Source organism: Wolffia australiana, chromosome 4 (assembly GCF_029677425.1).
Source record: "Wolffia australiana isolate 7733 chromosome 4, ASM2967742v1".
NCBI lineage: Eukaryota > Viridiplantae > Streptophyta > Magnoliopsida > Alismatales > Araceae > Wolffia > Wolffia australiana.
In genome coordinates, this window is record NC_135838.1 from 1,532,292 (window position 1) to 1,557,416 (window position 25,125).

Genomic DNA, 25,125 nt, shown 5'->3' on the forward strand with positions numbered 1-25,125 from the left:
CGACATATTTACGTGCATTTTTAGGCTTATCAAAACTTAACCTATCGATTGGGTTAATTTTATGCTTAGTTAATTAATCTACATGTTGATATAGTTAATTAATAATTTTGGGCAATAATTGTTATTGGGCCACTAAAGTTATTAACTACAACGATACATGAGCCTATAGGGACACATGCATAAGATTATAAGGGCATTGGTGAATATATTTTACTTTATGGGTTTTTGAAAAAAACTTAAGTAAAATATAAATAGGGAAGGCCAGCCAGATTTGAGAGGCCCCCCCTTTCTCAACTCTCTTATCTTCTCCACTCAACCGAGGAGAGTGTCTTCATGGTGAGAATATCTTCAATATTTTGAAGGAGATTTGAAGAATAATAAGTGGAGACTCAAGGGTCAAATGATCGCATGGATCCAAGGGCCAAGTAAAGGCCGAGCACGTAAACGACTTCCAAACGATCCCAGAGTGGGCAAGTCAAGGGTGGAACAAGTTCCCCATAAGGTACATGGGATGTATGATTTCATAGATCGAATGAGAATCGATAACATGCTTCTGCATCCTGAAAACCACATTTTTATGGTTTAACCAATGCACATAACCCAACATATACTAACCATTATCATATTCGTAACTATAGTACAAGGTATCACTATCTCATCTCGCATTTTCTTATTGCTCGACTCCATATTATATATGTATCTCATCTGACCAAAAAAATCCCTATTTTAAGAATACAAAGTACTTAACTAACGTTCCATGTGGAGATGATTTGTAATCATCACTAGCTAAAATTATTGAGTACATGTTTATATTTTTATTAATTAATCTCAAAAACACCGATGATGAATTAAAATCCCAATGTTTGAGCTTATCAACACATAGTGCGTGATTTTCAGCAGAAAGAATTCACTAAATTGATCATATTGACCATTATACCAATTTTTTAATCAGGTTAATGCACATCATAACCATGTAAGTGGTCCTTAGACCAAAGATACCAAAGAAGTATTGCGGACACTAGTTGCATTTTGACTATGAACTATGAGTTCCTAATCTTGGAATTCTAAACAGTCTTAATTTGGGGACATCAAGAATTTTATGAAGATGATTGAGTGCTCAAGTGATAACACATTTAGTAGGTTAATATGACCATATTTACATGTTTATTCACATCAAATTGATTGTATATGCTTTTTATCAATCCTAAAATGATTAAATTTATTTTTATAATGATATTTTAAATTTTATGAATTTTAAGTATTTTTAATGATTTTCTGATGTCAAACTTTGAAAGAACATAATTGTTTGAGTCGGAATATAATTTCTCCTAAATTTTTTGGCATTATATTCATTTTGTATATTCTACTCACATCCATCTTCTCATCATCTTATCTTCTTATTCATCTTCTACATCCATCATCACTTCATGTCTTCATCTATCTTACTCGCTCGTTTCCATTTGATTTATCCACATCCTCCTACCTATTCCTCATATTATTATCATATCATCCTTATTAAATAATTAGTATCACCATTTTACTACCTCGTATTCATCACACTACAATCTCCTACTTAATATGTATCTCCTCTTATCCCTATTGAGTCATCATTTAAATTGTATTTGAACCCTAATATGTGTTCCCTATGGAGACAACCCTTGTTCATCACTAACAAGTCAAATTATTTTATGACTAAAGATTTATAAATTATTATTGATTTACTCAAATACCAACGACCAATTAACACCCTAAATTTGATTGAATTATCAAGATGGGATCCTTTGCCTTCGATATTAGAGTAGATAGCTCGAGGAAGATGATGCAATGAAATCATAAGCCAAGGCGATAGAATATCGAAGAAGAGTTCTAGGATGATTTTCAAACATATCAGTACTAGCTCGGATGACAGATTAGGGATGACAGTTGCTCATAACCTAAGTCACCCTAGGAACATCAAGTGCATATGGGATTCTATGCACACGCTAACCGGTGACAAACAAGTTTCATGAGTGAGTCAATATAATCCTTTGTATATTCTAGAGCACAAGACGTAGTAACCACCCCATGGGCTGGAGACTTGAGTTTTGATTGGGTTAAATCAATCCAACATTAATTAATCTACATGATGATAGAATTCATTAATTTAGAATGTCAATAAAGGCTATTGAGCTCCTTATGTCATTAACTATACTAGTACATTGGCCAAGAGGGTCACGCCCAAATGGTATTTTGGACGTCTAAAGATATACTTATAGTTCGGGGTTTTTATGAAAAATACCCACTTAGTAAAAACTAGGGACGGCCCTAAACAAAATTCGCCCTGGCTAATTTTGTCATAGCCCTTTCCATTATTCTACCTTCTCACTTTTGCTCCGTTTCGTTCTTGATGTGATTGAGAAGCCATAAATTTTACGACGGAGCATGAACGAATGAAGGAGGAGAATCGACTTGCTTGAGATCATCTAGATATGTCTCGCGGGTGCACGCCTTAACAGCTTGACATGTCTTACTCGAGGATTCAAGAAATCACATATCCAATTAGTACCCACGAGATTTGAGATTTTGTGATGTCGTTTCAATTACGTCGTTAGTTTTCTGTTGGAGCCTGCACCATTCGTAGTCTACTAGTACAACAGTCTTAGCGTGATTTATAATTTTGACATGTTGACTGTCAATACTTTGTCTACAACCCTAATTGCAGGCCAATCAGATCAGGTTTTACATTTTACCCACGTGTGACACCTGATTAGTGCATCATTCGTAGATCATCATCTCATTTGTCTTCTTTATGTTATCAATTCAGATTTTTTTCTTGGTGCTATCCACCAATTTTCCTTTTTTCCACATTTGTTTTCCAATTTCCAACCATAAATAAATTAAGAATAACTTCCCAACCACAAAAGGAAAGTCAATGCACCTCCAGTCTAATGAGAGGATAATTCCACAGTTCGAAAGTTAGATAAATCGATCGCTGAACATATATCTCACCTCATGCCCCTCATTTAGAGACAATTACATAAGAAAAACACACACCAAACGTAAAAGTGTAATCACCTATTGACCCTTGCAAAGATAGATTAGTATAATGGCTTCTGGTATGATTTACATTTTCTATCAATTTCATTCATCCCTCAAGTTTACAAAATCGATACAAAATATTGATTATAGTTACGACGCGGTATTATTGAAGAGATAAACAAGGTAAAATGCAGGAAATATATGAAGAGATGCAGCCTCTAGTCTTTCTCGCTCTAGAAAAAGGAAGGGATTTATTTTTCTTTACCTGTGGCATCAGGGCTCGAAGACCATGTTCTCGGCGTCTCTCCTCACAGACTGGAAGAGAACGGTGGAGAGATAGCGCTCTCCGAAGCTGGGGAAGACCGCCTGCATAAAAGATAGATATCTGGGATTTTAGTGGGCTAGAGAGAGAAAGGAGAGAGGGAAGAGTGAATGGGGTTGAGAGAGAGGAGAGGGAGTAGGGGGAGAGAGAGAGAGAGAGAGGAGAGGGAAGGGAGAGACGGACACCTAGAGAGAGAGAGGAGAGGGAATGGAGAGAGACAGAGACAAACACATAAAAAGAAAGGAGAGGGAAAGGAGAGAGACAGAGACAGAGACATAGAGAGAGAGGAGAGGGAAGTGAGAGAGATGGAGACAAAGAGAGAGAGGAGAGGGAAGGGAGAGAGACGGAGATATAAAGAGAGAGAGGAGAGGGAAGGGAGAGAGACAGCGACAAACAGATTGAGAGAGAGAGGAGAGGGAAGAGAGAGAGACAAAGACGGACACATAGAGAGAGAGAGAGGAGAGGGAATGGAGAGAGACAAAGACGGACACATAAAGAGAGAGGAGAGGGAAGAGAGAGAGACAAATAGATAGAGACAAGCAGACATATATAGAGAGACAAAGGCAGAGACATACAGACACATAGAGCGACAGAGGCAGAGACATACACAGAGAGACAAACAAGAAGATTGAGAGAGGTACAGAGAGATAGATAGACACGTTGAGAGAGATCTAGAGAGAGAAACAGAGAGAGAGAGAGAGAGAGATAGACACGTTGAGAGAGATATAGAGAGAGAAACAGAGAGAGAGATAGACACATTGAGAGAGATATAGAGAGAGAAACAGAGAGAGAGAGAGAGAGAGAGAGAGATAGACAGACAGACATACTCATAAAGAGAGATACAGAGAGAGAAACACCGAGAGAGAGAGATAGACACAGATACAGAGAGAGTGAGAGATAGACACAGATAGAGAGATGCAGAGAGAGAGAGAGATATAGAGAGAGAAACATAGAGAGAGAGATACAGAGAGAGAAACACAGAGAGAGAGAGATAGACACGAAGAGAGAGATGCAGAGAGAGAGAGATAGACACTTAGAGAGAGATACAGAGAGAGAAACACCGAGAGAGAGATAGACACGAAGAGAGAGATGCAGAGAGAGAGAGATAGACACTTAGAGAGAGATACAGAGAGAGAAACACCGAGAGAGAGATAGACACAGAGAGAAACACAAAGAGAGAGAGACAGACACAGAGAGAAACACAAAGAGAGAGAGACAGACAGAGAGAGAGAGAGAGACAAACAAATAGAGAGAGATAAAGAGAAAGAGAGAGATAGACAGAGACAGACACATAGAGAGAGATTAAAAGAAAGAGATAGACAGACAGAGACAGACACAGAGAGAGATACACAGGGAGAGAGACAGGCAGACACCTAGAGAGAGATACACAGGGAGAGACAGACAGACAGACCGACATAAAGAGAGAGATACACAGAGAGACAGACAGACAGACACATAGAGAGAGATACACAGGGAGAGAGACAGACAGACAGACACTAAGAGAGAGATACACAGAGAGAGAGACAGACAGACACATAGAGAGAGAGATACACAGGGAGAGAGACAGACAGACAGCCACTACGAGAGAGATACACAGAGAGAGAGACAGACAGACACATAGAGAGAGAGATACACAGGGAGAGAGACAGACATACACATGGATAGATTGAGACAGGCATACACAGAGTGATTGAGTGAGAGAGAGAGAGAGAGAGAGAGAGAGAGAGAGATTACCACAATGAGCTTCCCCGCAAACTCCGGCCGTTGGCCGATCTTAACCGCAGCTGCCGCCGCAGCCCCCGAGGAAATTCCCACCTGCCAGAAGCAGAAAGTTCCACTCATCTACCTGCCCAATACCGAATGCCAACACCAGTCCCTCTTGGTTTTCAATGGCTCACCAGCAGCCCTTCCTTCAGCGCCAACTCCTTTGCTGTCTCCACCGCTTCCTCACTCGATACCTGCCAGTTTCCGCGATAGAGTGAGATAAGGAGATAAATATAAACATATTCAAGCGGCAAAAAATCAAAGGCAACTTAGTATATGATCTCCACAATGACTTATTGATGTCCACTTTAATAAGGTCTAAATGGGAGCCGATGGGCAACTGCCCTCGATCCTCGGATATTATCCACCATTTCTTTGAAATCAGCCTCACATTTAATTTATGCATTCGCTTTATCTGCATCTAATCAGTCTGGGAGGAGAGAGATACTGATCAGGCAGATACATTTCGAGATGGAGAGAGGAACCGAATGGATTATGAGTCTTTGTGTGAACCATTAGAATGGCACAGTCAGGGATGGAGGGCTGGAGGACGGATGACGTTGCATGAGGACGAAACGGGACTGAACGGCCGTCCGTTCGGTCATCCAGTGATCCAATCCATACTTAGACTTGATCTTCATCCTGTCTGCATTTCGTCATCGTCACCATTCCGTCATCGTTAATCTATGATAGAGAATGGAAGGGATGACGAAACAGGACTGAACGGCTGTCCGTTCAATTATCCACTGAACCGTTCATATTTAAACTTGATCTTCATCATGTCCGTCATCAACAGCTGTCCGTTCAGTCATCCATTGATCAGTCCATAATTGGAGTCGACTTTTCGTCATCATGTACCCATTGTGACATCGTTAACATTCCGTCGTCAGTCTATGACAGAAGAAGGGAGGGGATGACAGAAATGTTTTGATTGTTTGGTCATCCCATGTAGGGAACGGCACGCCTGGGACGTGACGGGACGGATGGCGATCCGTGACAGACGGTGTCTTGATGAAATTTTTGTCATGTTACCGTCCCGTTACACGTCCAAGGATTTTGGATAAATCCGTCACGTTCGTGTCCCCGTCATGTCCCCGTCACTGGACCGCATCACCGTCACGTGTGACGGGAAAAACAACCATGCGGAGGAGAGAGAATTGGAGGGCATATCTCCAATTATCTTTGGACTGAATCCTTTTGTGCGTGCAAATTAATGCAGGGACTTTTCTGCCAAATGCCAACAAATCGAGTTAGCAACCCCACGTGGCGAAATCTCGGCCGTCGAAAAGCTTAAATCTAACAATTTTTAAGCTTTTTTGGTCATTTCTAAAAACTCGTCACGGCCGTCATCTGTGACGGCCGTCCCGTCACGTCACTCGTCCGAGGCCCCCCGTCACCATCGCGTCACCGTCACGCCCAGTTTATCATCCGTCATAGGCCCCGAATTTTGGCACTTGCCGTCACCGTGACATGTGACTTGACGGATGACGGCTGCCGTTCCCTATTCCCATGTGGACGATGGTGGACGGATTGGGACGAAACGGATGATGACGACCCATAAATAGAGAAGGATAAATTATGATGACGATTCATCAGACGGAAGAAATAAAGAAGGATAAATTATGATGACGACCCATAAATAGATGAATAAAATACCTTAACGACTTCATCAATCATGTCCACGTTTAATACCCCGGGAATGAAGCCTGCGCCAATTCCCTGAATCTTGTGAGGGCCTGCAAGTAAATAAAGGAGAGTAAAATATATTCTTATGACAAATGAATGCAGCTTGGAAGAAGAAATAGCCTTTACCCGGTTTTCCTCCAGAAAGGACTGCGCTCTCCGCGGGTTCCACTCCAAAAATCTATATATATTTTTTATCAAAAAAAGTTAAGAGTAAAAAGGGAGAAATGTTAGAAATAATGTGGGGTATAAACCGAAATGCACCTTGATATTTGGGTTTTGCTCTTTCAGATATCTTCCAGCCCCGGTAATAGTTCCTCCAGTTCCAATTCCAGAAACCAAGGCGTCAATCTTGCCCCCAGAGGCCGTCCAGATCTCCGGCCCCGTCGTCTCGTAGTGAATCTATTTAGAAATAAAAGGGTTTTCCCGAAAAAAAAATGAGATTTATCATGCTGGTTAATTTAGTGCTGATCTGTCGAGAAAAAGAAATACTGGGTTTTTTTATAAATAAATGGGATTTGTAAAGTTCACAATCAGAGAGAAATGAAATGAAATAGAATGATGAAAAAAATGATTCGATAAAATTTATTAAGTCGATAATTAATTCTGGAATCAATTGAAATAACTGAACGAAAACGAGGAGTATTAAACGATCGAATTAAATATGCCGCGCATGATAGAATGGCATTCTCTTGAAAAAGAAAGAAACAGGCAACTGGTTGAACGGTATCCACCCCAATCATTCTTGATTATATATAATCAAGAAAATTAAGAAAATGAGTCAAATAGAAACAATAGAAAAATTGAAATTTAAAGAGTCGATCGAGGGTGTGCACCTTGGGATTAGCCGGATTCTCGAATTGCTGGAGAATGAAAGAATTGGGCGTCTTGGAAGCCAATTCTTCTGCCTTCTTCACCGCGCCCTTCATTCCCAAGACCGGGTCCGTGAGAACCAACTCGGCTCCAAAAGCCTTCAGAATTATCCTTCTTTCAAGACTCATCGAAGCAGGCATCGTCAGATAGAGCTTGTAGCCCTTTGCCGCCGCTATGAAAGCCAGCCCAATGCCAGTGTTGCCGCTCGTTGGCTCGATGAGAACGCTCTTCGAAAATAAATAAAAGAACCATATAGTATCGACTTTGGTTAAAATAAAATTGTAGTGAGTGATGAAGGGTCACCTTTCCCGGAGTGATGAGACCCTTGCTCTCGGCATCGGTGATCATACTATATCCGATTCTGCAAAAGTAGATGAAAGTGAGGTATTGATGTGGTATTATTTGGAGAAAAGGGTATTGATTATTTGTAGAAAATTACCGGTCTTTAACGCTTGAGCAGGGTTCCATTAGTTCTAGTTTTGCGGCGATTTTAGCGAGGGATTCATTCGCCGTCCTGTTGAGATACACTAACGGGGTCTTGCCGATTAACTGCGCAAGATTTTTTTTAATTTTTAATGTTAAATGCGGTTTTGTGACGATGATTCTTTGAAAGGAATCGAGAAATTATCACCTCTGTTACGTCCTTGGCGATTTTCGGCTCCATATATGCGCCCATTCTTTCGATGATTCGTCACCTGCGTCAATGAATCGTCATATCAAGGGAAGAAACTAAGAATAATTGCGATAAGAAAACGCTTGATAAATAGCTTTTTGGATTTGTGAAGTTGATAATCAGAGAGCAATGAAATGAAATGAATGACACCTGTTGTATATAAAGTTGATAATTAATTCTGAAATCAAAGAAATAACTGGATGAAATCGATAGTTATTTCAAATGATCAAACGAATTTAAAGAGTTAAATAGTGTGGGCTTGATAAAGAACTTATTTCCGAAAGTAGTCAAAGAAAACGCGCATACCCTGCAGAGGATGATAATGAAAAGAACAGAGTAGACTCAAATAATCAGCTGACATTGAATTGGACGCAGAAGGGAAAATAATAATTCTCAAACTGATCGAAAAAAGCTTAATCGCCGTCAAAGCCCGTATAAATCGAAAACGAACGCCGGACAAACGCAAAGAGATTAAAAAAAGCGCAAAGAACGCGCTGAAGACCTGAATGATGGGGATGATAACGGCAAAAACATTGTACATTCAGTTAATCAACTTTGTGAAGAGGAGTCAGCAAAGATAAAGAAACGAGCCAAAGACGGCAAGAACAAATTATATGCAATTAACCGACTGTGATGGACAGTGACGACAAAGGAAACGAAAAGAACTCCAAAACTGATCACAAACAAACCCAATCGCCGACGAAACCATCAACACTTCATAAACAAACAAAAGAACATGCAATAAAACAAAAAAAAAAATCGCGGAAACGCGAGGAAAACGGCAAGAACAAAGTAGATTCAAACAATTATCTGCGCTAGGCTGTGGCAACGAAAAGAAATCCACAATAGATCACAAAAACTAAACAAATCACCGACGAAACCTTTACCAATTCACACACGAACATAATAACACTGAAGGAAAGAGGAAAGAATCATAGAAACGCGAGGAAAACGGAAAGAATAAAGTAGACTCAAACAATCAACTGCGATGGACGGCGACTACATAGAACACGAAAAGAATTCCACAACGGATCACAAAAACAAGACAAATCGCCGATGAAACCATCGCCAATTCAAAAACAAACACACTAACACTAAAGGAAAGCAGAAAGAATCACAGAAACGCGAGGAAAACGGCGAGAACAAAGTAGACCCAAACAGTCAACGCGATAGTCAGTGACAACGAAAAGAATTCCACAACGGATCACATAAACTTGAAGAATCGCAGACGAAACCATTACCAATTCACAATCAAACAATAGAGCACAAGCAAAGAGTAAAGAATCACAGAAACGGGAGGAAAATGTCAGGAACAAAGTGGATTCAGACAATCAACTGCGATGGACAGTAACAACAAAGAAAACGAGAAGAATTCCTCAACCGATCACAAAAAAAGCCAAATCGATGATGAAACCATCACCAACTCACCTACAGGCTCGAGGACATGCAAGAAAAGAGTAAATAATCACTGAAACCTTCGGAAAAAGGAAAGAACATAGTAGATTCAAACCAGCAACTCCGATGGACAGTGAAAAAAAAGAAAACGTGAAGAATTCCTCAACAGATCACAAAAACAAGCCAAATCACGGATCAAACCATCACCAATTCACAAACAAGCTCAAGAACATGCAATAAAAGAGTAAAGAGTCACAGAAACGCGCAGAAAAAAGAAAGAACATGGTAGATTCAAACAATCAACTGAGATGGACAGTGACAACGAAGAAAACGAGAAGAATTCCTCAACGGATCACAAAACAAGCCAAATCGATGATCAAACCATCGCCAATACACAAACAAGCACATGAACACGCAATAAACGAGTAAAGAATCACAGAAACGCCCAGAAAAAAGAAAGAAGTAGATTCAGACAATCAACTGCGATGGACTGTGACAACATAGAAAACGAGAAAATTTTCCTCAACATATCACAAAAAAAGCCAAATCGATGATCAAACCATCGCTAATTCACAAACAAGCTCAAGAACACGCAAGAAAATAATAAATAATCGCAAAAAACGCGCGTACCGCGCAGAAGATCTGCAGAAAGACTGATTAAACAGCCAACCTCGAGCAGATAAATAGTCCGATGTCCACCGCCAACCTCCTCAATTCGCGATAATATAAAGGGGGGACAAGCCGTGGGGCCCGCCCACAGATGTTGACCGTTGACCGTGTACTTCGATTTTTTGAAAGTCGTCTCATGAGCGGAATGAGAAGTCAACGAGTGCGGAAATCCGTCCAGATTCATTGAATGCGTCCAAACAGCTCCCGCCGCAGATTCCGCGGCAAATTCCGCTGCTGCCACTTCGAAAATAGAAGGATACGGGCCAAAAATGGAAATTTCTCTCTGAACCATATAATATCTTTGAATATTTGGAGAAAACCATTGTTTATGAGGGAAATTCTTCGAAATATATCAGAAAAAACAACCAAAGAACTGGAGTCCAGGATGTCCTTTTCTTTTTAAAAAATAAGAAAATCCTGGGTTGTTTAAATATATTTCAACTGAATTTTTGGATGTGAGGTGGTATTAATACACTTTGTGCTCTATCAGAAATAAAAATAAAAATTTGGGGTTCAGAATGTTTTTTTTATTTTAAAAAATAAGAAAATCCTGGGATCCTTAAATATATTTCCACTGAATTATTGGATGTGAGGTGGTATTAATACATTCTGTGCTCTATCAGAAAAAAAAAACCCAGAATTGGAGTTCAGAAATTTTTTTCTTTCTAGAAAATAAGAAAATCTTGGGTTCTTTAAATATATTTCACTGAAGTTTTTGATGTGAGGTAGTACTCATACATTGTGTGCTTACCAGGAAAAAAAAACAAACAATTGGAGTTCATAATGTTTTTTCTTTAAAAAAAATAAGAAAATCCAGGGATCCTTAAATATATTACATCTTGATTTTTGGATGTGAGGTGGTAATAATACACTGTGTGCTCTATCTTTTTTTCCTGCAGCTTTTTGGTTTAGTGGTATCCTGTTGACAAACTTCATGCGTGATCATCCATCCCAAATTGCTCCCACCGCGGCACGCTTAACTATGGAGTCTCCTTATTATATTACCTGATCGGGCAATAAATTATTTGGATTTTTTCAATGACAGTAGTCTAACCACTATTGGGTTACCTTTTTCCCATTCAGGGAGACAACTTATTGTTTGGAGTGACCACTAAAGTCACGAGGGCTATCATTTTACTGCTCACCATTTTTTCTCACTATAAAATATTCTTCATTGGTTTTGGATTTGATCAAAATCATGTATTGCTTGTTTGCTGAACCAAAGCCAATCTATGAGCTTAAGCTTTATGATTAAAATGACTTCACCACGCCTCATTGAGAAATTAAGGCATGGTAATCATTCTCTAAATTTATAACAAATACTGACCTGTCATTAGAAGATTAACTAAATCATATGCATCATGGTATTTTTTGGATGTATGGGTTTACTGTGTTCTTTTTTACCATGAACATATGTTTTTACCATACTATATTTCCATAGTTTTACAATGCTTATTCATTTTTCATCAATCAAACTATGTGATGTACTCATTAGTTCCAATTTGACTTTTTTTGGCATTTTACAACACTAATGTACACATTTTCTTCAGTCAAATGATGTCTTGACCATTATACGTACAATTTCTTATTATTTTTAGATCATTGCACTTTTCTCTGCATCGAGTAATGAATTTACCACGTTATCTTTCTAAAAAAATGGAGGCCAGTTATAAATGAGCATCATAGACCCATAGTAACACATATCAACATGTGATTCAATAGACTGCCCATCTAGGACCAGTTCATTGATTTGTTTTACTTCAAAGGCGAAGTCTAATGGGTGCCACCCCAATCTTTCAGGTCGCCTCCAAGTGGCAAGTGATAAATGGAACTTTAGTAGTCAAATTATACACATTTTAGAGTCATTATATCCATCATTTTATTTATAGTATCTCTATTTTAACATAAATTTTCCATGAATGCATTATTTCATGAAAAATCTTAAAAATTCCATTTTATTATTAAAATCATATTAGGTGCAAGGAAAAATATTTATTTTTATTTCATTTGAAAATGATTATGGCCTTCATAATAAAAATAAAAAGTATATAGACATGTGTGTATATATATAAAGATTTGGTGTGACAAGCCGGCGGCCCTCAAGCCAACCGCCAGCCAGCGAGCATACTGCGGTCAAGCCGGCCCAGCAGCTAGCGAGGCCCACCACACAAGGAGCCCCATCAACCACCGAGTAGACCACAAGAAGGCCCATAGAGAGGACCATTCAGGCCCACAGTGACGACGAGGACACACACTCAAAAGTATGTAATATCAAATAGTGATTAGATTTAATTCATTAGTACATATATGTCGATAAATATATAGTGTCGTGGCTTTCCATATTTTTCCACACGGGATTAGATTTCCACCATCTATTCTACTTTCGCATCGGGTCGGGCCGATGGGCAACGAAAGGATCATGGCCCAACGGGACGCGATCTGATGGAATTATAAAACAAATAATATCAAATAGTGAGAAGTATCCATTTTTTAAAAACTTTTTTTATATCTATTTCAGGTCCTCTGATTGGTTGTCAAGCCCTAACGCAGATCGCGAGATCCTATGCGGGCAAGTCAGAGCACACAAAGCTGACGAGGCAGTTGACGAGACTTGCTGTCGGGGAAAGAGATGGGTAAGCCGATTATAATGGGTCCACGACTGCAATTCAATCGCAGTTGTTAACCCAAATTTGAGGAAGGATTGAATGGGGGGGGGGTCAATCTCTTCCTTTAAACCCTAAACCCTAAACCCTAAACCCTAAACCCTAACTCGCCCCCTGGCCATCATCCTCAACGGCCTGTCAGCATAAACCACCGATAAGGGGACCACATGCCCGGTCCAAGGGCCTTTGGAAGGCCGTTGGACCAAACCTGCTCTTTGAAGGGGTTGAGAGACCTCTCTCGACCCTTTAAATGCAATTTTAAGCTTCAATTGTGTATCTCTGAGTGCAGGAAAGAAGGGGCACGGTGGCGGACTCTTTGAAAGTGAACCAGAAGCCTGTGGAGGTGTCGTGACATGCCTCGCCAGCTTAAAGGACTCTCAAAAAGATCATGAAGGTCAGTGCATCATCGAGTTACACCCACATGGAGGAGAATATCAATTGAATCACTAAATCGAAGCTCGACGGCGGTGATCCATGCCACCACTCCTGCTCTTATAATCAGGGCGTTCGGTGAGGTTTGATCATCTCAGATAGATCCCCCAACATATCATTTCACTATCAGCAGAAATTTTACTGAAAATTTTGAATCACAGTTCATTTTGATAAAAAATTGTTCACCGATTTTGTTTTGGCATTCAGTCTAACACCTTGCAAGTTCGAGGAGCACTTGTCAATTTATATAAGATTCTCATTATCTACTGAATAAAATCAAAGTGTATAAACCCACATCAACCTCTCAGAGATATTCCATCGAGTACCTCTCAGATTTCAACGACTTTACACGGATTATTTTCAATTTTCTAATCTAAACTATATATATAACACATCTACATGACCCGACTCTCTCGGGCATTCTATCCAGCACCTCACAGGCGTTCGACAAAACAACCTGTGTTTACACAATTTTCTAATATAGCATATATAATACAAGAAACATATAAAATTATATAAACTTAGATATCTTCCTTATTTCGACCTGTTGTTAAGCATTTGGTCGAACACCTCCTGGGTGTTAGACTAAATCAAGTATTGCCTCTAAATTTTGAACCTAAAAAAATCTAAAAAATATAAAGAAAATATAAATACATATATATCACTACATAGTAGCTACTAACCACATATAAATCTCTCTTATAACTAACATCCACGAATACTATTAGTCATCCCTAACATTATTGTTATTATCTTTACTTTCTCCTAACTTTATTCTTATCTCTCATTACTATAACTTCTATTCCTCTTCTCAATTATTAATCCCACTTTCCTTAGATTCTACTCATATTTTCATAGAGCTTACTGATAGTTAAGTAAGTAACCCTTTGCCTTCATTCATAGAACTTTACTATATCTTATTAAAATTCCCTACTTACATTATCATTTCAATTACTACTACAGATAACACTTATGACATCTCTTATTTCTGTATTATTTCTGGTATCTCTAAGAATTTATAAATAATATAATATTATATCGATTACCAGTTATTCATCTTCCGCTACACTCACTGGCTCATTAGTATTTTGACTATCGTTATCCCTTAAGTAGTAACTTAAATATTGAATATCTCTCTAGAGGCCAATCCTTGTGGATATGACCATACTCCAATTGTACAGTTGAGTGAGTTATACTTTTATAAATTTCATTTGATAGTAGGCAAATTAAACTTACAGCGACAACTAAAATTTATTACGCAATTTGCCTCCATCAGCAAGTGCATGGGTAGATAGAGAGTGGGGGATTAGATAAAAAAATATTTATTATTTTATTTTTCAACGTTGAATCCAAGGGAAAGTTTGTCTCAGTCCTTTATTTGAATATCAGATATCTGATACCATCATCTGCCACTATCCATAGGCAGAAAGACAAATCGCAGTGTCCAGTATCCTCTACAAGTCAACACCTGAATTAATGCCTGATACTTTTGACACCACACATTATTTTCCTGTACATCAAATATTACATTGTCAAATACCATATCTCAGGCTGGATATGTTAAGCTGAACATTACTTTGAGTTGACTTTTGAATCTCTAGAGTAATGGCATGCCAAGAGAGAGTTCAACTAAATCCTCTATTTTTAGGTAAGAGGTCAACTGAATTCTATCTTGTCCATCATAGGTAAGAGGTAAACTGAAATCTCTCGTGTCAAGTTCAATTAAGCCATACCTACTTCAAAACGCACATAACATTTACATATGCAGGGAGCCCCATAAGGAATAACTTAGTCCCATAATTTTTCTATGAGTGAGCCATGCTAATCAAGTAAAGAGACAGCTATGATGCATGATAACGTATATTTGTCCACTTGGGAAAATTAACACAAAATGAATCACATCTATCATTTACTTCCCATTGTCAGCTTAACCTCTCTCACTCTCCTCTATCATTGTCTCTCCTTGCATCTCATTATCTCGTCATTTATCCACCCATCTAATATGCCTCTCACTCTTTCTCTATCTATTTGTCCTTTTCCTTCGTAATTTTTTCTCCCCCTCCCATTCTCTTGCTCCATCTCCATTCCAACTTCCAGTCATATTTTTTATACTGTTATCTACATCTATCCCTGCATCTCTCATCCAATCTGTCCTCATCCACGCAAGTGATTGACATCGTTGAATTCCAATTTTTGTTTTAAAAATTGAAACCTACATTTTAGTTTTAGTTGAGACACACAAAAATAACACGTGAATATGACTAATTGGTAGTATAGGTTTCATTGAAAATATTGTGGTCATGGCTCATTCGAAGTTATCAGAGCTAATTAGGTGAAATGAATCCCAGTATATTTAGTACATATTCATCTCTATACCCTCTCCTAAGATTGGCTTTTCAAAAAAAAAACCTAAATTCCATTTCTTGTTTCAAAAACTGAAAACTACAATTGTAGTTGAGACCCATGAAAGTAACACATGAATATGACTAACTGGTACATGTTTCATCGAAAATATTGTGGTCATGGCTCATTTGAAGTTATTGTGCCCAATTAGGTCAAATGAATCCCACTATTTTTTACAATTTGGGCCAAGCTACAATTTTATTGAAACAATTTTAGTTTCAGACCCACAAAAGTAACACGTGAATATGACTAATTGGCGCATGTTTCACTGAAAATATTGTTGTCATGGGTTATTCAAAGTTACTGGACCCAATTAGGTGAAATGAATCCCAAATATGTTTTACATTTTGGACCAATCCCAACATTTAGTAGATATTCATCTCTATACCCCTTCCTAAGATTGGCTGTTCCAAAAAAAACCTGAATTCCAATTTTTGTTTAAAAAACTGAAACCTACAATCGTAGTTGAGACCCATGAAAGTAACGCATGGATATGACTAATTGGTACATGTTTCACTGAAAATATTGTCGTCATTGCTCATTTGAAGTTATTGTACCCAATTAGGTGAAACGCAACCCAGTATGTTTTACACTTTGGGCCAAGCCCAATATTTAGTACGTACTAATCTATATTACCCACTCCAGAGCCTGTTTTGTAAAGAAAACCAGAATAACACACATTTTTTAAACAAATTTAAACCTAGATTTTTTGTTGAGACCCACGAAATTTACACATGAATACGACTAATTGGAACATGTTTCACTGAAAATATTGTGGTCATGGCTCATTTGACGTTATTGTGCCCAATTCGGTTAAATTAATATTAATATGTTTTGCAACTTGGGCCAAGCCCAATATTTAGTACATATTGATCTATATACCCACTCCTAAGTATGCTTTGTAAAAAAATCCTGAATAACAAACTTTTTTCTGAAAATTGAAACTTATAATTTTAACCAAGTCCCATGAAAGCTACATGTACTAAATATTGGGCCCAATTAGGCAGAAGGAGGCTCAATATGTTTAACAATTTAGGCCAAGCCCAATATTTAGTACTCGTTGATCTCTATAACCCCGCCTAAATTTACTATGTAAAGAAAACCGTGAAGACCTAATTTTTTTAAAAAATTGAAACACAAATACTTGTCGCAGACTCATGAAGTTAACATATGAATATGATTAATTGGTCTATGTGTTACTAAAAATATTGTGGTATTGTCTCATTTAAAGTTATTGGGCCCAATTAGATGAAATGAAGCCCACTATGGTTGAAAATTTGGGCCAAGCCCAATATTTAGTACATGCTGATCTCTATACCTCGTAATAAGTCTACTCTGTAAAAAAATTACAAATACCAAAACTTTTAAAAAATCGAAACATACACTTTTACTCGAGACTCATGAAATTAACATAGGAATATGATTAATTGGTATATGTTTCACTGAAAATATTGTGGTCGTCTCATTTAAAATTCTGGGCCCAATGAGGGGAAATGAAGCCCAAAATTCATGAGAATTTGGGGCAAGCCCAATATATTGAGTACATGTTGATCTCTATACCCCCTCTTAAGTCTACTTTGTAAAAATAACGCTGAATCCCAAACTTTTAAAAAAAATTGAAACAGACTCTTCTAGTCCAGACTCATGAAATTAACATTTGAATATGATTGAGTGGTATATGTTTCACTGAAAATATTGTGGTCACGGCTCATAGAAAGTGTTTGGGCCCAATTAGGTGAATGAAGCCCATTATGGTTAAAAATTTGGGCCAATCCCAATAAATTTAGTACATGTTGATCTCTATTCCCCCTCATAAGTCTACTCTGTAAAAAAAACGCTGAATACCAAAATGTTGTAGAAAACTGAAACATACACTTTTAGTCGAGTCTCATGAAATTAAAATAGGAATATGATTAATCGTTACATGTTTCTGAAAATATTGCGGTCATGTCTCAATTGAAGTTATTGGGCCCAATTAGGTGAAATGAAGCCCAATATAGTTAACAATCTGGGCCAAGCCCAATCAATTAAGTTCATGTTAATCTCTATAATCCCTCCTAAGTCTACTCTGTAAAAAAACCCTGAGTATCAAAACTTTTAAAAAATTGAAACATACACTTTTAGTCGAGTCTCATGACATTAACATACGAATATGATTAATTGGTATATGTTTCGCTGAAAATATTGTGATCATATCTAATTTAAAGTTATTGGGCCTAATCAGGTAAAATGAAGCCCAAAATGGTTAACAATTTGGGCCAAGCCCAAAATATTAAGTACATGTTGTTTATCTCTATACCTCCTCATAAGTCTACTCTGTAAAAAAAACCCTGAATACCAAAACTTTTTAAAAACTGAAACATACACTTTTTGTCGAGACTCATGAAATAACATACGAATATGATTAATTGTTATATGTTTCACTGAAAATATTGTGGCCATGCCTAATTTAAAGTTATCGGGCCCAATTCGGTGAAATGAAGCCCAATAATGGGGCCTAATTGGGCAAAGTCGGGAAAGAGAAAGGTATAAAAAGGTGAGCTAGGGCTTGAAGCGAACGATCAGGCAGCCGCCGGCGCTGCGGCAAAACTCTTCTCGGAGCTGCTCATCGAGCGGGCATTACGGTAAGATTCAGCGCTTCGATCTCCGATCATTGATTCTTTCTTGTTATTATCAGTCTCTTCCATCGATTGCCGAAGTTGTTTCGGTGTTTTCGTCGTTCGATTTGCGTTTTTTGATGGATTTTTTCTCATTTAGACGTCTTTGAAGTTTTTATGTAGAATAGAGATTTCCGCGAGGAATTTTCTCTGTTGATTTGTGTTGAGTAGTGGTGTTTACGTGCTGCGTTTGGCAGAGAGCTACTTGGAGATGTCGCACAGGAAGTTCGAGCATCCCAGGCATGGTTCCCTCGGGTTCCTGCCGAAGAAGCGGTCCTCTCGCCACAGGGGCAAAGGTTCAATCCATCGCGTTCTTTGCTGAGATCTTCTACAATACAATCGTGTTGTAGTTTCGATTCCACTTTGAAAAATTTTAACTTGCTGATGATTTCTTGCGATGCTGTGATTTACAGTGAAGGCTTTTCCCAAGGATGACCCCTCGAAGGCCCCGAGACTCACTGCCTTCCTCGGATACAAGGCAGGAATGACCCACATTGTTCGTGAGGTCGACAAACCAGGATCCAGTAAGCCCTCTTCTACAACATTTTTTTTTCATTTTTTCTTCTTACCCATGATTTATTGACGTTTTTTTTCTTCTTTGCTCTTCAGAGTTGCACAAGAAGGAGACTTGCGAGGCCGTGACGATCATCGAAACTCCTCCGATGGTGATCGTGGGAGTTGTTGGGTACATCAAGACGCCTCGCGGCCTCCGAACCCTGAACACCGTCTGGGCGCAGCATCTCAGCGAGTCGCTCAAGAGGAGATTCTACAAGAACTGGTACAAATCCAAGAAGAAGGCCTTCACCAAGTACGCCAAGAAGTACGAGTCCGCCGAGGGTAAGAAGGATATCGAATCCCAGCTCGAGAAGATGAAGAAGTACGCTTCCGTCGTCAGAGTCCTCGCCCACACTCAGGTATCGCCACTCTTCCTCTTTACTTACTGTTATGCGTATTATATATTTCTTTTGATACATCCTGCAATTTGCTAGCAAACTCTTATTTGCACCTTTTTCTCAAATTTATTCAATGGGTTTATCAAAAGTAGGCTCTATATTTTAACGCATCCTGCAATTTGCTAGCAAACTCTTATTAGCACCTTTTTCTCAAATTTATTCAGTCGGTTTCCCTAAATTAAACTCTATATTTTAACTTCAAAGTTATGAATGCTGCTTGACTATTAGGCTGTCCATAGGATTTTTATACCTTTTTTATACTACTCAGTGCCATGCAAGTTAGTAAAGGTATTAATGGTAGTAAAAGTTTTGGGTTTTCTTAAAATTAAACTCTATATTTTAACTTCAAAATTATGTGTCTTGCTAGGCTATTAGGCTGTCCATAGGATTTTTATACTATTCAGTGCCGTGCAAGTTAGTAAAGGTTTTAATGGTAATAAAATGTGGATCTATGGGAAGAGACTGGGAATTTGAAATTTTCTGATTTTTGGAGAGGCATTAAATTATATGCAACGTGAATATATTCCCAACCCAGCAAGAAAGTAAACATGGGCTGCGTGTTCGATGTAATGGCAGATCAAGAAGATGAAGGGGCTGAAGCAGAAGAAGGCCCATCTGATGGAGATCCAAGTGAACGGCGGGACGATTGCCGAGAAGGTGGACTACGCGTACCGGTTCTTCGAGAAGGAGGTGCCGGTGGACAGCATCTTCCAAAAGGACGAGATGATCGACATCATCGGAGTGACCAAGGGGAAGGGCTACGAAGGCGTGGTGACGCGTTGGGGCGTGACCCGCCTCCCACGCAAGACCCATCGCGGCCTGCGGAAGGTGGCCTGCATCGGCGCGTGGCACCCGGCCCGTGTCTCCTTCACCGTCGCCCGCGCCGGGCAGAACGGGTATCACCACCGCACGGAGCTGAACAAGAAGGTCTACCGGGTGGGCAAGATCAACACCGAGTCCCACAAGGCCGCCACCGACTACGACAGGTCCTTCTCGACCCCGGCATGCATGCGTTGAATTTGATTGTTTCGCGACCGCCTCGTCTTCGTCGGCTGACGGGTGGACGGATGCAGGACGGAGAAGGAGATTACGCCGATGGGGGGTTTCCCTCACTTTGGGGAGGTGAAGGAGGATTATTTGATGGTGAAGGGGTGCTGCGTGGGGCCGAAGAAGAGGGTGGTGACGCTGCGGCAGTCGCTGCTGAAGCAGACGTCTCGGCTGGCGTTGGAGGAGATCAAGCTCAAGTTCATCGACACCTCCTCCAAGTTCGGCCATGGCCGCTTCCAGACCACCCTCGAGAAGCAGAAGTTCTACGGCCGCCTCAAGGCCTGACTTTCATCCCCCCAACCCCTCCACTCCACTCCAAGTAAGCGTCTTTCCTTTCTTTATTTCCTGTTTCATCTTTAGATAGAGGAGGAAGAGAGAGAGAGAGAGAACATAGAGAGAAATGTTCTGCTTCTAGTTTGAGCTTGTTTTGTTCCTAATTTGCTACTTTGTTTCCTTGTCTTGTGAGGAGACTTAGATGTATTTTTCTTACTTGATTCTGTTTATTGTCAATCATTGACAAGTTTTGGTTTGCCTTAATACTTCTCATTTCATCTACTGCTGGAACAGTTTTGGTCTGAAATTCACGATTGATAACTAACATATAAAGGTTATTGAGTCCCAAGGTCAGATTTTACTTTTTGTGGCATATTTTAAGTGCAGTTCTAAACTAATGTTTCATTTACCCCAAATTTAATTTGTGGTGCATTGATTGAATTTATATTGAATGTTGAGAATCGAAAGTAAAAGGGGTTATCCAATAAGTTACATGATTTGCTCGTGAAGAGTATTTTATCCAATATTATATTTATTACTTGCTTCGACGCTCTCTGTGGTTTATATTCTTTTTCTACATCATTCATTCTTAACCTGCAGTGGAGACTTCAACTCAGTGCTCTTCTCTGAGAAAGACTTGATACCTCACATTTCTTTTTTTAATAAGCTGGGACACGTCAGCCACTGGGACGCATGCTTTGCTAATAATTCTAACTGTTGAGTACCAATGGCTTCGTTAGACTGAGCCAATTTCGTCGACCTCGACAATTGTTGAGACTTTTCAAAGGTTATGTTTACCCATAAACTGGCGCCTTCGGATGCTGAGGCGTCGTCGACAAGCGTAGTTACTTCTAAGCCGATATATTGACAGTGGGTCAACTTTATAAGAAAGAAGAGGGGAGCAGCATAGACGTAATAACACTTTATAAGTGTATTTAAATAATCCAGGTAAATTTGTTTAAGCTATTAAGGGTTTTCAAATTTTATAAATAGACTTTTGCCGAAGTAATTTTCTTCGTAGTAGGTTGTATTTTTAAGGCAGTGTTGTCCTATAAAAAAATTATAACAATGGAAGATTGAGAAACGATGAAGAAAAGAGGTGTGACTCAAAGAGGCAACTAAAAGATATCATGGAGAAGTTTATATGTTTATTGAACTATAGATAGCCTGTAAAATTATTCAGAGTATTCAAAGTATGAAGGACATGGAAAAAATACATATGCATAGATTGTAAAATTATTTAAATTGGAAAGATAAAATATTCTGATGCATGTCGGATTGGTGAAAGAATTAGGTTAATTATAATGGACATGGTAGCTCATGCAACATTCCTAGGATTGTCCAAGGCAGTAACACCCATTCAAACTCCATGCAAGACTCCAACAGTGAGTGATAGAAGACTACTACTTTCACAGGTGTTGATCTAGTAATGTCATATAGCATCGTACTAATCTTTTGAGTGATATTTGCTGACATTAACACTCCTGGGCAGTTGCAACACGTGTTGACAGATTATGCAATGACTATGGGGTTTGTCAAAGTACCAACACAAGCACACTCAGATGATGAAGTGGGTATTTTAGGGTTATATTTTTGCCATTAAAAAGAGGTTGTTTAACAAATGACTTTAGTATTCCCTTCGTTGAGACTGTGCTAGCTCCCACATTATGATACTAAATTTAGTGCCAGTTCACTTCATGACCCTAAACATGCGTCTATATACTCGGCATAATAGTAACTACACTAATGGGTCTTCATATCAAAGAGCACAGATAAATAACCATCTCTCGCCTTATAAGTACATCAGCTATGCATAGCGAGCATCATTCTGTGTACACATTATAAGTGCATCAGCTAAAACACATGGTTGACAACGCCTACAAACATGATCCTATTCACAAAAGAGATTATAATATATAGAATTATTTTATATTGCCTTGCATTTTTGTGGAAAAATTAATAGTCTTAATTACTCTTATGCGGAGCGTGAGTTGCCTTAGTATATACTAAGATTATTATTATATTTTGAGTGTTTTGAATATCCCTCAGTTTAATTATCTTGAATGGTATTCTCAACCCATCAAAAAGAATACCAAACCCCTAGGTTCTGTTTACCCTGCCACAATCTATGCGTAAAACCTATAATAGCAAGGTTTAAATTTGTATTATATATTAACAAAACATTATGACCTTCCCTCTTGATGTACTAGATTTTTTAGAGAACTCCAATAAAATTTGAAGACGTATAATTTCATCCTTAATTCATTAATGCACTTCCCGTAGTCCATTAAACTATTAATGGATGTGGCCAAGTATACTAGTTGATGCACTCGTTATACTTTATATGTGTAAAGTACAAAAATAACGTACAATCATACTGCGTTAAGTGGTTTTTGGTTGTGATATATATTCCGGTGGTTCATAAACTCAGATATTTGGTTTGTCAACTTGCACAAAAAATATCAAAGATAATACCGAAGGAAAGATGCATGCCACTTGGGCATGACGACACTTGTAGTCATCAAATAGCACAATAACTCAGTTCTCATTTAGTCTTTGAAATCAATACCGTCAATTGTCACTTAATTTGATGGTTAAATAAATGCCTTCCCAATGGGACTTTTGATTATGGCCTATCTTAATTGGCCTTTAAGCCTTAAAGAGCAAACCCCCTCCAATAGTCTATTTTTTCCTATTCAATTTAGATGAATTGTAAATCGGAGTGACTGATAAATAATGTTATAAGGCAATAAAATATAAACTAAAAATGTCATCTGTGTGAGACCACAACTATAAGCTATTACTTTGTTATCTAAGCATGTCACTAATGCAGTTTATCTAAGCATCAACCAAGGTCTTTTTGTTTGGTAGATATGAAATTGAGTTTCATAAACTTTTTACAAACTTTACTCATAAAATAATTGAGTTATTTTGTGATGATTAATAGTCGTCCCCACAAGGAACGGATCTCAAGGAAATAGCTATCTCGATCAAGTAGATTTAAGAAAGTGAGAAGGATTATGTCTAGCGTATGAGGTAGTGAATGGGTGAAGATAACGATCACGATAGAGGCAGTAGTAATTTAAGAAGATGGACAATTATCATGTTAGTACTAGTAGTGGATCATTCAGTAGGGCAAGAGGATAGAGGTAAATGGGAATGGTGGCGGAGACATGAATAGTGTTAATGATAATTAGTAGTTTTTTTAGTGTTGAATGATTTAGGGTTTACTACTTTAGGGTTTAATGGAATATAAGAGAGTGAGAAGATAATAAGCGATCATGACAGTCTAGGGGGACACGTGAAATGAATCATAGATAAGGGCAGGGATGATAATGGATGATGATTGAAGTGGATGAGTGATGGTGAATAATAGAGGTGATGGATGATGATGATAGTCGAACTACCTTAGTGTGTTGAAGAATAATCAACGTAAGCAAGAGGCTAACCTTGTATCCCTGTATTCCACTGCGATAAAGGCATCTTACTGATGCAGATCAACCTCCCCACTTCTCTGTTGACCCTCTCCAAGCACTATAGACACCAAGACACCATTGATGGACCTTCAAAACTTCACTTTCTTTCAATATGCCTCTCTAGGGGGAAGTGAGCTTAAAGATGTTTTTACAAAGATGGGGGGCTCAATTTATTGATCTGACTATATGGACGGACAAAAGACATAAAAACAAAGCTACCCTTAAATTTTCAGGTCAATCGGAAATTTGGATCGTCATATATCAAGCTTGAAAGTTGGATGATTCCTAAACGTTGATTTAATCAAAAGATTTATCTCTCATTTTCCTTGTTAGCACTGTCACGTTGTTGGGTTAGGGTTTTGTCTCATACTAGCATTTAATACGATGATTGGCTCCAATTCTTCCTCATCATCCGCGATCGACAACTCCCGTTGCTCCATGTCATAATAATATATATTTTTTAGAATATGGTATATATTATTTAAATATACTATTTAAATAGCTAGGTCACAGCTAACATGGTGGCGCATCAGCTCACGCCACCTCGGAGTGTCCCCTTAAAATCCAATATAGGAATGACACATGGTGCAATGATACACGTGCGTGCCACATGTACACGTGGTGTGTCGCGTGATACGTTATCGCAGCTGTCATTTTTGACTGGTCAAAACGAGAGAAAATTCTTGATTTTCAATAGTTGAACCTCGATCCCTGCACCGCATTCATTACAAAAGCACCCCTTTTTACTGGGCCACATCACTGTGCGTTAGAATAAGTAAAAATTAAAATCATTAGCTTTAAATGCCATTATGTCGTCGTGAATT

At 38.6% G+C, this 25,125-nt stretch overlaps 2 protein-coding genes across 2 annotated transcripts; one reads left to right on the forward strand and one right to left on the reverse strand.

Moving 5' to 3' along the window:
• Nucleotides 1–3,057: 3,057 nt before the first annotated feature.
• On the reverse strand, nucleotides 3,058–10,458 carry LOC144702742 (cysteine synthase-like). The gene is made up of 11 exons (XM_078574762.1): nucleotides 10,359–10,458; nucleotides 8,292–8,355; nucleotides 8,100–8,209; nucleotides 7,964–8,021; nucleotides 7,624–7,887; nucleotides 7,052–7,189; nucleotides 6,917–6,968; nucleotides 6,761–6,840; nucleotides 5,239–5,298; nucleotides 5,075–5,155; nucleotides 3,058–3,384 (listed from the first exon to the last, which is right to left on the reverse strand). The coding sequence occupies exons 2-11, from the start codon at nucleotides 8,334–8,336 to the stop codon at nucleotides 3,292–3,294; spliced, it is 981 nt and encodes a 326-aa protein (XP_078430888.1). The 5' UTR covers nucleotides 8,337–8,355; nucleotides 10,359–10,458; the 3' UTR covers nucleotides 3,058–3,291.
• Nucleotides 10,459–18,415: 7,957 nt separating this feature from the next.
• LOC144702744 (large ribosomal subunit protein uL3) lies at nucleotides 18,416–21,089 on the forward strand. Its single transcript, XM_078574763.1, has 6 exons — nucleotides 18,416–18,519; nucleotides 18,750–18,848; nucleotides 18,966–19,076; nucleotides 19,162–19,466; nucleotides 20,082–20,491; nucleotides 20,579–21,089. Exons 2-6 carry the CDS (start codon nucleotides 18,764–18,766, stop codon nucleotides 20,835–20,837), a joined length of 1,170 nt encoding a protein of 389 aa, XP_078430889.1. The 5' UTR covers nucleotides 18,416–18,519; nucleotides 18,750–18,763; the 3' UTR covers nucleotides 20,838–21,089.
• The last annotated feature ends 4,036 nt before the right edge of the window (nucleotides 21,090–25,125 follow it).

What these genes read in the sequence shown, in the direction of transcription:
- LOC144702742 (XM_078574762.1), bottom strand. Translation starts at nt 8,336, where the DNA reads ATGGGCGCATATATGGAGCCGAAAATCGCCAAGGACGTAACAGAG. An exon ending in GTCTCATCACTCCGGGAAAG is followed by an intron (nt 7,888 to 7,963) that starts GTGACCCTTCAT and finishes TTATTTTCGAAG; the next exon opens with AGCGTTCTCATCGAGCCAAC. An exon ending in CCTTTCTGGAGGAAAACCGG is followed by an intron (nt 6,841 to 6,916) that starts GTAAAGGCTATT and finishes ATTTACTTGCAG; the next exon opens with GCCCTCACAAGATTCAGGGA.
- LOC144702744 (XM_078574763.1), top strand. Translation starts at nt 18,764, where the DNA reads ATGTCGCACAGGAAGTTCGAGCATCCCAGGCATGGTTCCCTCGGGTTC. An exon ending in CTCTCGCCACAGGGGCAAAG is followed by an intron (nt 18,849 to 18,965) that starts GTTCAATCCATC and finishes TGTGATTTACAG; the next exon opens with TGAAGGCTTTTCCCAAGGAT. An exon ending in GCCGCCACCGACTACGACAG is followed by an intron (nt 20,492 to 20,578) that starts GTCCTTCTCGAC and finishes GGACGGATGCAG; the next exon opens with GACGGAGAAGGAGATTACGC.